The sequence below is a fragment of the Vicia villosa genome, unplaced genomic scaffold (assembly GCF_029867415.1).
Source record: "Vicia villosa cultivar HV-30 ecotype Madison, WI unplaced genomic scaffold, Vvil1.0 ctg.000210F_1_1_3, whole genome shotgun sequence".
Taxonomy (NCBI): Eukaryota; Viridiplantae; Streptophyta; class Magnoliopsida; order Fabales; family Fabaceae; genus Vicia; species Vicia villosa.
The window spans coordinates 184,146-201,286 of NW_026705075.1; the positions used below are offsets into that span (position 1 = coordinate 184,146).

Genomic DNA, 17,141 nt, shown 5'->3' on the forward strand with positions numbered 1-17,141 from the left:
TACGGGAAAAATTTATCATTGATCTAAATACTTTTTATATACGAAAAATGGTATTTATGATCCAAAATTTTTTTATTCAAAAATGGTATACGGGATATAATTTATTATTGATCTACAAATTTTTATATACGAAAATTTACTATTGATCCAGATATTTTTGTAAACGATACCTAAACAAAAATAATATTAGTATATGGGAAAAAATTTACTATTGATCTAAATATTTTTTATATACGAAAAATAGTATTTATGATCCAAAATTTTTTTATTCAAAAATGGTATACGGGAAAAATTTTATTATTGATCTAAATATTTTTATATATGAAAAATGTATTTATGATCCAAAAATTTTTATTCAAAAATGGCATACAGGAATAAATCTATTATTGATTTAAATATTTTTATAAACGAAAATTTACTATTAATCCATATATTTTTGTAAACGATACCTAAACAAAAATAATATTTGTATACAGGAAAAAAATTATTATTGTTCTAAATATTTTAATCTACGAAAAATGGTATTCATGATCCAAACATTTTTTATTCAAAAATAGTATACGGGAAAAAATTTATTATTGATCTACATATTTTTATATACGAAAATTTACCATTGATCCAGATATTTTTGTAAACGATACCTAAACAAAAATAATATTTGTATACGGGAAAAAATTTATAATTGATCTAAATATTTTTATATACAAAAATGATATTTATGATCTAGATTTTTTATTCAAAAATGGTATACGGGAAAAAATTATCATTGATCTTAATATTTTTATATATGAAAAATGGTATTTATGATCCAAAATTTTTTTATTCAAAATTGGTATACAGGAACAAATCTATTATTAATTTAAATATTTTTATATACGAAAATTTATTATTGATCCATATATTTTTGTAATCGATACCTAAATAAAAATAATATTTGTATACGGGAAAAAAATTATTATTGATCTAAATATTTTTATATACGAAAGATGGTATTTATGATCCAAAAATGGTATACGGGAAAAATCAATTATAAATTTAAACATTTTTATATACGAAAAAATCTATTATTGATCTATTATTTTTTTCACCTTCAATTTAAAATAAATATATTATGTAAACAAATGTGGGTACCAGACCAGAACCCGTGCGTGTGCACGGGTTTGTTACTAGTTGAGTTTGAAAATAAAACCCTAGATATTATTTATTTTTAAATATTATTAAGAGAAAAGGGAATAATTGTACGGGCAGTATAAAAACTTTAAATTACTGATATGACATGACATGACATGGTCATGTCATGGCAATGTAACGAAACCGTTGAACTCATATTATAATTACACAAATTAATGTTTTCAGAACAAATGAGACATAATAAATAATTTAATGGATATGCACTAACAGTGTAAAATAATTTTATACTTTCATCCAATAAAAATTATTAATTTACCATGTCGTCAAAATTTTTTTAAAATAAAATAATAATTTAATTGAATACATGGTTGTAATTGATTGATGGTTATTTTACACCGTCAATGGCATCACTTTTTTTTAATAAATATCATGATAAATATTTTTTTATATAGGAACATACATGAGTATATATTTTTGCAGCGTGATTCATTCATAAGCATGATAGTTTCATAAAAAAGTACCAAATACTATTAATTATTATGTTTATGTTGAAATTTTGTGAAATAAATAATGTATTCAAAATCAAATTCGAGCAAAAGTTGCATGAAGATGTTGTTGCATAATGCATATAGACATAAAGATGAAAAAGTATTGATGCAACAGTAGCACCCGCAGACGAAGAGTGAAACAGAGGGCAGAGGTATTAAGGTCGTGTGTTAACGGGAGGGTCAGTGGGGACCACTGCTACGCTGTCATATCATATCATACCGCTTACATGAAGCGCGTTACGTAACCATTTCATTAGAATGTCTTCGAATTTACTAAATTATCCCTGTCTCTATTGTGTGCGCGAAACATAATATCAGCTTTGTGTTTCACCGTAGAATTTTATGTCAAAATTTATTTTTGCTTTTTTTTTATATACGTTCATTTTCAGAATTTGAACGGTATCAGTTTAAAATTTTAACCTTGTCGTAATTTAGAATTATGTAAATACTATTTTTCGGAACAAAATGCATATGCACACTACTTTTAATTTTAATTCGTACAGTTTAATTAGTTGAGGGTATCGTTTCCAAATTAAATTCAAAAATATAAAATTCACCTAAATTAGAATAGAATATTTTATAAAGATACAAAGTTAATATATTCAACTGTCCATGTCAACCAAAAGTTGGGCTTGGACTACATTATATGAAACCTCTTCAATATCGTACATATTCTATGAATTTATATCACACCCTCATCTTATAGATTTGCACCATACTTTGAAAAAAATAGTTTTAATCATCCTCTTTATCAAGTATCGCAATCTGTCGTACAAAAAGAAGCATGACAAATAAATTCGACCTCGTCCGGACCCGTCCGTCCCCACCTCGAATTTAACGGAAATTCGACCTCGTCCGGACCCGTCCGTCCCCACTTCGAATTTAACGGAAAAAACTCAATTTAATTGAGGGTGGGGACGGGTGTAGGGGTGGCAAAACGGGTCGCCTGCCCCGCTTTATGCCCGCCAAAAAACGAGCGGGGGGCATGTCCGCCAAGTAAAATGGGCATAAAAGTCAGGCCTGTCTCGCCAAGATGGTGGGCTGGCGGGCTTACCCGCCTATTTTTATTTATATTTTTTTAATAGATTGATAGACTTTTTTTTACCTTTTAATTAAACTTTTCACTTATTTTTTAAAACAAATTTTTATTAAAGCAACTTTTTAACAAATTTACTTAAAAAATATTACATATATTTATAAATAAATGTATAAAATAAACCATCAAGAATTGCAATTATTGGAATTATTAGAATTACTGGAATTAAATAAATGTATTAAATTTAAATTAGTATCCTTATTTTTAATATTGTTATCATTCATTTACATTTTTTAAATGTTAAAATATCATATTTATTAAAATTATTATTTATTATTTTGAAAATATAAATTAGGGGCGGGTGTAAAGAAAACCTAATTTTTAATTACGGCCGCAGCCACCCGCCTGCCTATTAAATTTAAATTATTATCCTTATTTTTAATATTGTTATCATTCATTTACATTTTTTAAATGTTAAAATATTTTATTTATTAGAATTATTATTTGTTATTTTGAAAATATAAATTAAATAAAAATGATCAAACACTATGATTATTTTTAAAATAATTAATTATTTAGTTTAATTATTAACTTATATTGCTAAGAAAAAAATAAGCATTTTAAATTTTTTATAATTTATGCGGATGGGGGCAGGGGTGGGGCGGAGAAACCCGTTCATTGTTGGAGACGGGGTACAAATTATTATTCTCGATCGGGTTTGGGGCAGGGCTGAATCTGGGGGGTGAGGCTGGATATGCTTGGAATCGCCCCCGCCACGACCCGTTGCCATGCCTATACAAAAGTTCGCAAAAAATGGGGGCGGGACAGGGCTGAGTAGACGTAACACCAACAATTTCCAATAATGAAGGATTGTACTTGTTGACCTTATACGTTGAATCAATTATAAGCACAGTGAGAAAAGTATTGAACAATTTTATGGAATCAGGATGAGTCCAATATATATATATCTCTTACGGTTACTTCATCCTCGCATCTCTGGTGCCTAGATACGTAATTGTTATCATCTAGAAGTTTCAAGAGGTGTTGCATTTGGATTCTATCCCCATAAGCTCTAATTTATGATGATATCGCCTATTGTACACTTGATTGATATTTGAGATATTCCCGGGTCTTTTGCGCTTCAAGATTGCAAGTATGTTTTTGGGAGATACCAAATTTAGTGTCATGTTGAAAACACGTTCTTTCTCTTCCGGCAAGAGGCGACATGCAATTGGATGACTGACTAACTTTTCACATAAATCATGGTTATGTAAACCACATATCACATTAAATCTTCATTTATTATTTGTCAACCGATAACCACGCAACTTAAATGGACATTCACATTTTCTCGAATCGGTTTCATCTGGTTTGAAATTTCGAAGATGGGTTATATTTACCACTTCTTTCGCATCTCAATGTCACAAATGCACTTCTTCTATTTGAACCACTATCGGACCTTCTGATGACAACGCCAAACCCCAATTTGGTGGTTTTGTACGAATCCATTGCAGCATGTCATCACAAAATTCATACTCTTGTTTATTTATTAAATGGTTCTGAATATCTACTACCTTCACTAGGACAGGTGAAGCATCTTAAGACACAATAACTTTGGGGATAGCATCGGGCATACCTAATGTAATAAAAAACATAAATACTAAGAAACGTCCATAACACGAAAAAGATTGTTGGTAAATCAGCACAGACAACTTTCAGAAAAATATCTCCAGGCGAATTCATAGAAATTCTGGAACTAAACTTTCGGTAAAAGTGTGGCCTTTTTTGTTTCAAATCCAGATTAATGTGAGAAATGAGATTTGAAATGAATGAACTTTACCTTAAACTCCACTTCCTTTAGCTCCTTTTGATTTGATGAAGCGCAATAATAGAAATTTGGAGTGAAAAACTTGATTGAGAATGAAAAGGTTTTTGGAGAGGGTTTAAGAAAAATATGGCAAATGAAGTTGATCATGCAAAATCCTGTTTTTATCAATTTTACTTTTGATTTTTTTCCAGAAATGCATCTCCGGAATAATCTGACATACAAAGGTCACAGGTTTCCAATTTCTAGTACATTTTACTGGAATTACATCTCTGAAAATATTCATATAATAGTATTGAAATAATTTATTATATCAAATTTCCGGAGATATATTCCCGAATTATTTTTTTAATTTGACTATAGGGTTACCTTAAATTTACTCGCTTTTTGTATGATACAAATGGTGCATCTAAAAATATATTTTCAAATACTAAAGGGCAATTTCAATTTTTCAAATGATTCTTTTAAACTAAGTAGGATGTAATACGAAATCATCCTGTTTTAATATCATATGACTCGTTACTATTTGGTTGATCTAGAAAGAGAACAACAGTTACCATTTTGGTAGTAAGAGACTATACCGTTTTTCTCTTTGGTGACACAATCCTTTACTGCTTTGTTGTTCTTGTGGCTTTAAGCCAGCTATGCGATACATTTTTGTTTTTTTTTCCGTGCGTGTCTTGTGTCGGAACTAAATTTTTAATCTATAGTAAATTTTTTAACCGCTCCCAAATTAAAAAAAATGTTGGCTCCTTTTTTGATGGATCCAACAATCAAACAAGATATATGTTATTCTGTTATGGACATTTTTCTGCACTATGCAAAATCATAAATTCATGATCCGTATCGCTTGGTCATTTTCGGGGTCACGATATGGAGTATGCATATGTTTGGTTCTACATTTAGAGTCTCCATAATTGAATCATAATCCATATCACTTGGTCATCTTCACAGTCGCGATATAGTACGCATATGCTTGGTTCTACATTCAGATATCACTGAGACTATTATTTTGGAAATTTACATTCAGAAATTCAATATCACACTAAATATCAAAAAACAACCATCCAAAAACAGGCAAAGTTGCCAATTAAATCTATGAAGGAAAAGGTAAAATGTGTTGATGTTAAATCTCAGTTTTCCTTTTGACCATCTTCCATCTTAAGGAAGTACAATCTTATCAACTAGCACTAATAAAAAAATATCTAGCATATTTCTCCTCCTTTCTTCCTAACCTATGAAACAATCAATTTCTATTTTGAAAAAGAATATATATAAAAAATCATCAAAATGAGGGGGAAAATCAAGTCAAGGACTCTAGCCAATCTGATACCAACTCATATGCAACAAATGTCACAGCACCAGCAGGTGCAGCTTTAATAGTTGATGGAATTATCCCCTTGTATAGTCCAGCCCAACCCTCTGCCCGAAATATCCTATGCACCGCATCATACATATTACTGTATGCTCGATGCTCGACTCGAGCTCCGTATCTTGGATGCCTTTGAAGCCCTTCGATCTGTATAGTAAACAAAATATGAAGATCCATTTTTACATTGATATATTGACAGAATTGCTTTCTCTAATCATAAAAGACACTGCAAATTCAAGTTTAACATCGACATTGTTTTACCTGAAATCTTTTCTTGACAACATCAAGAGGATGGCAGACAAGTTTAGCACATGTTCCAGCCGCCAACCCACAAAGGAAAAGCTGAAAGCTAGAAATAGTATCATCTCCTGTGGTGTGGGAATATCTATTATGGTTCCAAGCCTACAAGTTTATGCAAAGATTTAAAATGACAACACATAAAATTTTAAGACAATCTACAACAACTTACCAACATCTGTTGCATGCAGGACATAATTGAGTCAACTAATAAAAATGAGATATTAAATAGAAAGGATGGAATTTTACCGAGGCCCAACGCTTAAAAGTATCATATGTTCCAAATTGTAAACCTGCATAAGGTACAATTTCAACTAGAGTTGGAGACAATCCAGCATACATGCCTTGAAATCCACGAGTCTGGATGATGTCCAAAAATGCTGACCTCATGTTTGGATACACCTAAATAAATGATGGAAGTATATTTTCAAAACCTTGCTACTAACAAATTAGTTTGAAAAGGAATAAAACAACACCAGAGATTAGTATTTCCACACAACTCAAAACAAAAGAACATAAGTGGCCTATGCACACACAGGCAGAGGTCACGAATTAACTAATAACAGACTTGAATTTGCCTATAGAATTCAAAGGACCACCCTTATGTTTCTGCTCAGTAATAGTAATCCTTCAAGAGGCGACACAAGGCTTTCTGGTGGCAAAGAATCAATAATTAATAATACAAGCCCAGGAAGCACTAGTATTAGTAAGCAGAGGTATCCTGCTTCAATTTATTCTCCATCCAAGCTTCAGTGGGTCTTCATAGTAAAGAATCAGAATATTTAAGAATACTTGTCTACTGTCGTCACTCAATCTGTTAACCGGCAGTGGATATATGTTTTTTTTTCCTTCGAAAAGCGGTGGATAGATGTTATAGTTTGTGAGGGAAACTGCCACAACTCATCTTTTCGTTAGAAATATAAATATAAGTTGTTTTGTTGCCCTCATCAATTATCAACTATTGAGTTTACCGTGATTATTCATTCGATAACAATCTGAGCAAATTACTAAGGTAAATTAGACTTACACATTAACCAGGAGAACAATCAAATATATATTTCATTGTTTTGTAGTTCAATGCCTTGAGTAATATCATATTTAACTTCTTTAAGGTGTATGATGCATTCCAAAAGTATGTGCCTCTCTAGGAAACACAACTCACATGGTATGATCGGATCTGAAAAAACTGTGTTGGCTATACCAGTAATAAGCCAAGGAACCAATGGGGGATACAAAGAGAAGCACAAAGATTGAGATGTAGGCGGTCATAATAATGGCGAGAAAAAACCAGACCATTAATTTGTTTCACTGGCCTTTAGAACACTAAAAAACATGACACAAATTTACTTTGAAACTATAACAGATTTAAATTTATTAATGCATATACCTTTGGCTCGCCTTGAGAAGCTAATATAGTTCGGAGAAGATCAAAAGGATATGAACCAACCGTAGCTGCACACCCAGCTAGGGCGCCACTGACATAGGATAGATAAGGGCTCAAATTAGTGTGGTTTTCTGCAGAAACAAAAAGCAACCCAAAAATCAACAATATAACTCTAGAATAGTAGAAGATATAATTCATTTCCTGTTTCATAGATATATTTCTACAGAAACCTGTGTGCATGTGCATAGATTTTGGCTTGCAACTATAGTGCATATAAACCAATCAATTAACTTAACAAAACGCCTTATGCCAACTAAGTTGGCATTAGACCATGTTTGGATAAAAAACTTATCTAAGCGCTTATCATATAAGTATTTGTGTATAACTTCTTTGTACAACAAAAGATAAAATAAATTCATAAATTTTAATATATAAGCTATCTTCATAAGCTATCCTATAGAGTTTATGGAAATAACCTGAAAGCCGCTTATAAACGTGTCAGAAGCTACTCTTCCAAACAGTCCTACAAGAAATAAGCCTGTCTAAACAGACCTAGAATGAATATAACTAGCTTATAGTTATGGACCTAACTTCTATGAAGTAAAATTAGTACCTAGCTAATGAAGCAAATTAGTACCTGGCTTAGAAGAACCAGAAGCAAGAGTCTTTAACTTATGTAAAACTGTAAATTGAATCGCGGTATACGGCATAACCATGAGCAAAGCCGGTACGTTCCCTCGCCAAAAACCCTATAAACATGCCAACGAAAAATCACTCTTTTATCAACAAAAAACAAACTTGAAGGTCAGAAAAACAAGGTTGCTTTATTTGTACTACCTTAAATCCTTCTTCTCTAAGAATATCTTTACTAGCTTGAAGCATACCAGTATACTTCGACGGCGCGGTTATAACCAAATCTTTTCGCAGTAAAGCCCATGAAGATGTCGGTTCAAGTTGAACCTGAAGTTATAAATTTCAACAACAACAATAATGAAACAGTGACAATTAATGATACTCAAATTAATGAAACAAAACAACATAAAAAAAAAACCTGAAATCTAATCTTAATAACATCAAGAGGCGATGTTACAGTACGAGAAATTCCCCCAGAAATTGCTCCAGCAGATGAATCAATAATAGCACGTTTCACTTGGCTAGGTTCCTCCATTACCACAAATTTAAAAAAAAATAAAAACTCTTCCCTTTTCAGATTACACTTTTTATACTTATTACAATTATAATTACAATAACCTGTAACATGAAATCGATTTTATTGTTAGGGTTTCGGTTTAATTGAAAATTTAATGAAAAGGGTAAAAAAACAGAAACAAACCTGTAAGGGAAGAAGAAGGAGGCAATGGAGAAAAGAAGAAGAAGAGAGGAAAAGAATCGCTACTTTTTTTTTTTTTTAAAGAAAATAAAATTGTGATTTGGTTTATTATGTCTTGTTATTTGATTCAGATTTGCTACGCTTTTTTTTTTTTTTTTCCTTTTTCGTCAAATTTCTTCTTTTTGACGGAAAATTTACTAAGTACTGTACTAGTATGAATTTGGGTATCGCTTAATTAGGGTTTTTTTTGTTTTATTCAAGAGATATTTTATTTGAATTGTAAAAAGATTTTTTTTTATGTAGTTAATTTAGGAGCTTTTTAATTGATAGAGAGATTCTTGGGATAGTTTTTGTTTAGCATATTGTTATTGTTTAATTAATAAGATTGGTTGAAGCAATTCAGTTTTAATTTTAAAATAATTAGTATAAAATCCGTACCATGTAGTACATAATAAATGGAGTAGATTATAAAAATAATTAATAATTAAGATACTTATGTAAAATATATCGATTATAAAATGCATAAAAGTGATATTTTTAAAATTTTTTAATATGTCAATATCCAAACTTAAAATATATTACTTTTCATAAAATAATTCCTTGTTTTTCTACAATCATACAAACTTTTAAGTTATATCACTTTTAGTTTTTTTTTTTCTTTCAACCATGATCATCATCATTCAATTAATGTAAAAGTATTCTAGAAACAAGTTAGTAAATTTCAATTGTAAATATTTTTATTAATGATTTTTATAAAAAATAATTAAATTAAATATCAAATGCATGAGAATCAAGACCAATATTAATAATGCTATGTGTAGAAAAAATGAATAAAAATGTGATATTTAGAGGAGAAAATAAATCATGCACATTGAATATACTCGCAGAATTTTGATAAAAAAATTAAAAAAATATTCACAAAATAAGTATGTAAAATAAAGTATTTCGAAATTTATCCTATTATTGTTACTAATTCAGCCACCTTCTGATTTCCTTTATCTATCTCTTATTAATAAAAAAATGTGATATTTAATAAAATAATTTAATTATAAAAAAAATTTAAAAATGGTAGGTGATAATTTATTAAAATAATTGGAGTACAACTTTTGACTTTTTTTTTAAGTCCATATAAGAGGACCCATAGAAAGGGAACCGTTTCATAGAAAGGGGGCCATATATTTTAATTCTTAGGTTAATAAATTTGTTATTTTATATATGTAATAGATTTTTTTTAGTGATAAGTGATTTTTAAGAAATAAGATTTTTGTTTTATAAGAAGAAATAGTCTTCTTAAGTTTTCAATCTATGAATCAAAAGTATTGAAAAGTACTACTCCCTTCTAGTCCCATTTATAAGAAAAGATTTCTTTTTTAAATACATTCAATAAATAATGTATCTGACAACATATTGTCCTGATACATTATTTATTAAATGTATATGAAAAAAGAATCTTTTCTTATAAATAGGACCGGAGGGAATAGTATATGAGTTTTTCATACTGTAAACTACCTCTGGTCGTAAACTTAAGTTCTTAAAGATTTTATAATAATTCATTTCAATCAAAATTAAACGATTAGTGCACGTTGGAATAAAACAACACCATGGTTATGCCATGGTCAATTTTTTAATTGTGATTAGTCTATAGTTTGTCTTATAAGTAAACTTTGGTGGTCTTCCACCACCAATATTGTTTTATACATTTTATATCAACTTGGCCTACTTTAAGTGGACATAATTTATATCGTGAAAGTGATGAATTAATACTTTAAAAAAATGTGGCTTGGAATCTAAAAAGTTATGGCTATCTATCCATCTTCGTGTGTGATTTTTGTGTTGAGTCTAATCAAATGATAACTAAGAAGGGTTGGTTAGGAGACCAAATGTTATCCTCTCATTAAATATTAAATATTAACTACACCTAGCACTTGTGATTAGTTTTATTGTGTGTTTGGTTTAGAAGTAACTAAACTTAATTTTGATTGAATTGGTTTTATAGATTTCCATAAAAATATATATATTTGAAGGGATGTAATTTGTGTTTTGATGCCTTATTTAAAAATCGATTTTAAACAACAAGTGTTGTTTGGATATTTTAAATCAAAAATACTTTTGGTATATAATTATTAAAATTGGTTTAAATATTTTATTTCATTTATTTGATTTGATTTGACTTTTTCATATTGTTTCGTTTGAGAATCATAAATGAGTTGAGAAACGTTGATGACGGCAGATTGAGGCTTCAGATGCGATAAAGTGGAGAACCTTCAAGATTAGCACTCTAACGCTCAAGTCATTATGTGAGAAAGAATGGTGGAGTAAAAATAAATTTGAAACTTGTTACCTCAATTTAGTGCATTCTCTATATATAGAGAGGGAGAAAACGAGCTCGCTATTTGTTATAAGTGGATTGCGGAGAGTCGTTGGATGTACTTGAAGTTGAGATCCTTTGTGATCAACAAAATGATAAATCTTGTGTGTTGAGAAGATTATGGAAGGAGTGAGGTCCTTCTGTGGTGGTTGTCATACCCCAAAATTTGCCCATGCTATTCCAAAACACAGTCTCCCACACAGAAACTCTAAACTAGGGTTTGAATAATTCAGAGGAAAATCATTGAATCAATGGCTCAAGGTGATTCCATAGGGTCACTAACATCCCAAAGTATCTCCATATAAAGTTTCAAGTCAAACAGAGCAAATTTAGTCCCTCAAATCCTGACTAGGTCAACAGTCGACTCTCAAGGGCAAAATAGTCATTTCAAGCCAAAATACAGTCAAAAGTTCCAGATACCTGGTCAACAACATCCTCATAACCCTAAAGTCATCATTTGATCAAGGATTGATCATGATGATGCAGGAAAAGATCAGAAAAGTCAAAAGTCAAGAGTTACTATTTTGGGCATGAACTGAAAAAGTCAACCAAACTTTGAAAATTCACCAAAAATTCATACTTCATCAGAAAAATTCCCACCAAAGCTCATTTTGAAGGGAATTCACTCCTCTATCCAATGGTACAAGAATCAAAGCTCATAGGTCAATGGTTTAAGAATTATGGCCTCATACATTACAGGTCCTTTTCAAAAGTCAACAAAAAGACATTTTTTTCAAAAAAGTCATAAAATGAGAATGGAAAATGATTTTGATACGGGACCAAAGACATTTGTTAGAGGACTCTCCAAGGTTTCCAAAATGTCCTAGAACACCTCCATACCTCAAAAAATAAGGAAGATAGACCTTGTCAAAGTTAGGGAAAAATGTGAAGGAATTCAAAAAATTTACAAGTGGGCCTAAGTAACTTTGAGTCAATCTTGATCCACAATCCATCTAGAACCCATAAATCATTTGCCACGAATTTATGTGATTTTAATTAATTTTATAGGAATTTTATTCACTTAAAATTCAATAAAATTAATGAAAATTAAAAAGATTTGAAAAGAATTTGTTTTCAATCAAATCCAAATCACAATCATGCTCCATTATATATATATTTTCGTGCAAAATAAGTGTGAAGAGGAAAGATTGAGATTAGAACCAAATTTGGAAGCTTCTTGAACAAAATTCTCAATCAAATTTTCTCTAATGGCAATCTTTGATTCAATTAGATTCCTTCTATAATTGTTGACCTAACTCCTTCTAGTATATATACACAAACAATTCAGATCACAAGGACATGTTTTGGCAGCCTCAAAGAACCCTAATTCGAGTTCATAAAATCTCAAGAAAAGTGAGATTCGGTTTTGGAGTTTGAGGCTAATTCAGAGGTTCCAAAGCATTGCAATACATTCCTTGAAGGTAACTGGAGGTGTTTGGATCATTGAACGCGATCGTTACTCTCAGAATCAACCTCTCAAAGCCACGGTTTGCATCATTCAAAATTTACTCGATTAGCATTACTCATGCATCATCATCAATTTTAATTCATGTATTCGTGTTTAATATTGTGTATTGATCGTTTCTGGAGAATTTGGCGTGTTATTATGCTATTATGAATGTATCACCATGTTAGGGTTCGAAGATCCAAATTAGGGGTTTGTAATACAGGTAAAATTAGGGCATGTGATTGACATGGACAGATTCGCGAGGTCAAGACGAGTTGGACTGGACCCCCGCGAAAGATTTATTTGTGCCCTAGGTAGGATTCGCTATTTTCGCAGGTGTAAAAGCTTGGAGTTTTTACAGCGCTTTGGTAATATGCGCTGTAAAAAGGGAATTGCAGAAAATCTGTGGGGAAGACGACGCGCTGGCATCACGCGATTGGCCGGTTTCAAATTGTTTTTGGCGCGCGCAGATGTAGTGGAGACGTCAGATCCAGCGCGTCTTGGTCCATGCGTTATCATGTGTCCCCATCACTCCAGCCGTCAGATGACTCTCCTTCCAGATCCAATGAACATGAGCGTGCAGGTACACCATAGTCCCCACGCGTGCGTCACACAGGATCAAGCCAGCTAAGTTCCAATTTTTTTTGATTTTAATTGCATAATCTCCATGTTTTTTTATATATTCATATTTATATATATATTCATTATTTGATTTTTATTATATATAATAAAATTTTATATTCTTTATTTCTAAACCTTTTTTTATTATTATTAATATCTAATGATTATTTTTATTTTCTTTTAATATTCTTTATTTATTTATTTATTTATATTTTTTAATTCTAAATCATATTTACTTAATTTAATTAATCATGTTAAAATTATTCAAAAAAAAAATCATAATTATTTCATTTAACTCCAAATTAATAAAAAATGTTTTTTTTGCCTGATTTTATTTTCTCTATTCAAATTAATTAATTTAATTGGTTTTATTTATTAACCTTGATCAACTTGTGCCCTAATCAGGGTTTACGAAGATCATGCCATGCACTAAAAATCTTCTTCTTCTGTGCCTTTTCAGGGTTAGCCATATGATTCGCCTCGAGTGCGCGCCTTCAACAAACCTCGAAGATAAGTGTGCTGCTTTATTTAATCTTATTCTTTTAATTGATTTTGGTTAGGGTTTGCCTTGCGTTCACCTTCTCGTTCTGCCTTGTCTTTTCAGGGTTACCTCCGAGGTTTCCTCCGACTCTAACCATATCAGATCAAATTAGAAGCTAAGTGACTATTTACTTTATTTATTTTTTAAATTTCATTGTTCTTTATTTTTAGGGTTATAATGTTTGCCTCCGAACCGATAATGCACTCACCCTATTTCTGTTTGCCATTTTTCCGCCTTTTCAGGTTTGCCAAATGCCAAAGCCTCGCATAGTCGGTAACTCTAAACCCTAATTATTACTTATGTCAGACTTATTTATTTATTATCCCGCTGGTTTCAATTCCCCTTTCCTCCGCTGGTTTCAATTCCCCCCTTCCCTTTATTATTATTATTATCACTCTATAACTGCGTGGTTATTAATTTAGGGAGTGCAACTTTAAATCGAATTAGCCTCACTAATTGTAAGATAATTTAATCGAATTAATCACGTGATTGTTGCACACACGCACACCTTTTGGGTAACCCTCTCTGTTGCCTTGTTGCCTGTTGCCTGTTGCCTTCGTTTTTCTGCAGAATAAGCCATGTCCCTCGAATTCGAGGATACCTCAGCCGTGTTGCCTCGATAAAAATGTCACGACCCTAATGATGCTGCCTTCGATACACAAATGACCTCGACCCTCGGATGTTGCCTACGGAAAAAGGCTGAGGTATCTTCTGGCTGCCTACGAAAAGGCTTATTCTGATCCTTGCCTTAGACTACCTGCCCTTCTATGGCATGGGATAGTCTTATGGTAAAGGATGTTTCGATGACCCTTAAACCTCCAAATGGAAGGCTTCCTGCCCTCTTATGGCAAGGATAGACCCTTTCGCTCTGAAAGGCTGAAAGAACAGATTTCTCAAATATAAGGTAAATTGCTCTTAAGTTGCTTTGCCTTGCTCTGAAATACTTTCAAATATTCTTTCTCAAAATTCTTCAATATGGCTACGCTCATTTACGAGCTAAAGTCCATATCTTCTTTTTCTACCTTTCTGAAACAAAAAGAGCAAAGCAAGTTAAGAGCCCATGGATAACCATGGATGCAAAGGGTGCCTTACACCTTCCCTTTGCATAATTACCCCCCGAACCCTATTTTATTTAAAAGGTTTTTCCTGTTCTTTTAGCCTTTCTAATTAATTTGGATAAAATAAAAGTCGGTGGCGACTCTTGCTTACCGTACATTTCGATTATTAAAAAGTCAGTTCACCGTATTACAGAACTGGCGACTCTGCTGGGGATATTTCGATTAAGAGGGGTTACCTTAAAAGTTTAGGATTCATTTTAAATGTTTTCTATTGTTTGCTTTGTTTGTTTTATTTTTCAGGGGCGTTTTGGGAATTAACTGAAGGACGAATCCTATTCCCGGATTCAAGTACATCTAAGATAGGAAGTGGCATAGTCATGGCGACCTCCCTTGTGTATGCTTGGGATTGGTCAATATGAGAGTTCACGCTTGAGTTAGGCCTCTATGGGTGTTTACTTGCTTCTCTTGTATGAGGGAGGTTCATGTGGATACCTGTGGGTGAGTCGGAGCTCAAGGACCGTTAGTTACCTTTAACCCATCCTGGCTTTTAGGAACGTAGTGGGGGGACTACTCTTGATGTATGTTGAGAGCATAGTCGCTACCCGATACTACAGCTCAGATAGGCTCTTTCTCAAAGTATCATTGCATGGTATGTATGTATCATGTTCGAGGGTGCTTTAGGAGGGTCGACAATTCTGAGTCACTTGGTAGAACCCGTTGCTGAAATTTCCTTATCCGTAGAAATACCTTTGGGAAGGACACCTGATCAAACTCCACGCAAGCCTTAATCCAAAAATTGTGTGATTTGTGTGGATTTACCTGTGTATGTGCATCATGCATACATGCATCATTCATACATGGCATGACTAACCCATTTCAAGGAATTGGAGGTTTTTTAACCGTATGTTGTTTTGTAGGTTGTTTGAATATGGAAACAAAAGGCCGTAAACCGTTCTTCCTCAATTTCAAGAAAGTGCCAACACAATTGAAGATTTTCTGCGACAACATCTCTGGTTCTCTCAAATTCAGTGATTCTCTCAATACACTCATAAGTTTGGTACAAACTAATGTGGATGAAGTTCTTCTCAACACCATGGTTCAATTCTATGATCCGTTACTACATTGCTTCACTTATAGAGATTTTCAGTTAGTACCATCCTTGGAAGAATTCTCCTACTTGCTTGGACTCCCTGTGCTTAATAAAATTCCTTATACTGGTAAAGAAGAAGAGCCTAAGTTGGAAGTCATTGCTGCTGCCCTGCACTTGCCGAGATCAGAAATTGAGAAGGTTTGGATTAGTAAGAAAGAGTATTCTGGATTACCCCTTGATTTCCTCTACGAAAAAGCGGAGATTCTTGCTAAAGCTTCAAGTATGGATGCCTTGGAAGCTGTGTTGTCTCTCTTAATTTATGGACAAGTTTTGTTTTTCCATTATGACAAAATTGTTGATGTGGCTGCTATCAATATATTCCTTAGCAAGAATCCGGTTCCTACTTTACTTGGTGACTTGCTACATTCTATTCATTTCCGAGCATCAAAAAGGAAAGGTTGTGTCCTAGGATGTGCTTCTCTATTACATAAGTGGTTTATTTCGCACTTACCTCTCTCCGTAAGAAAGAATGAAGAAGGATTAACTTGGGCTCAAAGAATTATGAAGCTTTCTTTCGACGACATCCTATGGTACCAAAAGAAGTTTGAGGGAACCTTGCTATTTGATAGTTGTGGAGATTTCCCTAATATACCTCTTCTTGGTGTTCGTGGAGGAATAACTTATAATCCCATTCTAGCTCGACATCAGTTCGGCTTTGCCTTGAAGGATAAACCACGTTCTTTGTATCTCAGTGCAGAATATTTCCATTATGATTCCGACAAAGAGAAGAAGAGAGACCTTTTCATCAAAGCTTGGATGAAAGTAAAGAAAGTTGGCGCAAAGGATATAGGAAGGAGAAATTACATGCCATGGGATCCATATTTCCAATGGGTTTATGATCGAGTTATGGAATTTGGGATGCCTTATCCATCTGATACGCCCATAGTTCCAAGGGTAGCTCCTCCTGCTGCTCCAATTGCATTTGAGCCATACATTCCTGCTCCAAATGAAGACCTGGTTGCAACTGTTAACCGACTGAAAAGGGAAAGGGAAGACTTTGAGAGACGCTTACTAAAAGTGGAAGCTGAAAAAG

The 17,141-nt window shown here is 32.4% G+C and overlaps 1 protein-coding gene across 1 annotated transcript; it reads right to left on the minus strand.

Annotated features, from left to right (window-relative positions):
• Positions 1-5,612: 5,612 nt before the first annotated feature.
• On the minus strand, positions 5,613-9,080 carry LOC131625370 (mitochondrial thiamine diphosphate carrier 2-like). Its single transcript, XM_058896234.1, has 8 exons — positions 8,927-9,080; positions 8,645-8,844; positions 8,431-8,553; positions 8,231-8,342; positions 7,597-7,724; positions 6,459-6,611; positions 6,174-6,314; positions 5,613-6,059 (listed from the first exon to the last, which is right to left on the minus strand). Exons 2-8 carry the CDS (start codon positions 8,759-8,761, stop codon positions 5,844-5,846), a joined length of 990 nt encoding a protein of 329 aa, XP_058752217.1. The 5' UTR covers positions 8,762-8,844; positions 8,927-9,080; the 3' UTR covers positions 5,613-5,843.
• Between the last annotated feature and the right edge of the window lie 8,061 nt (positions 9,081-17,141).

Excerpts from the sequence above, each read along its gene's own strand:
- LOC131625370 (XM_058896234.1), bottom strand. The coding sequence starts at position 8,761 with ATGGAGGAACCTAGCCAAGTGAAACGTGCTATTATTGATTCATCTGCT. Across the intron at positions 8,554-8,644 it reads TTATTAAGATTAGATTTCAG|GTTCAACTTGAACCGACATC; the intron begins GTTTTTTTTTTA and ends TTATAACTTCAG. Across the intron at positions 6,612-7,596 it reads CTTCTCAAGGCGAGCCAAAG|GTGTATCCAAACATGAGGTC; the intron begins GTATATGCATTA and ends TCATTTATTTAG.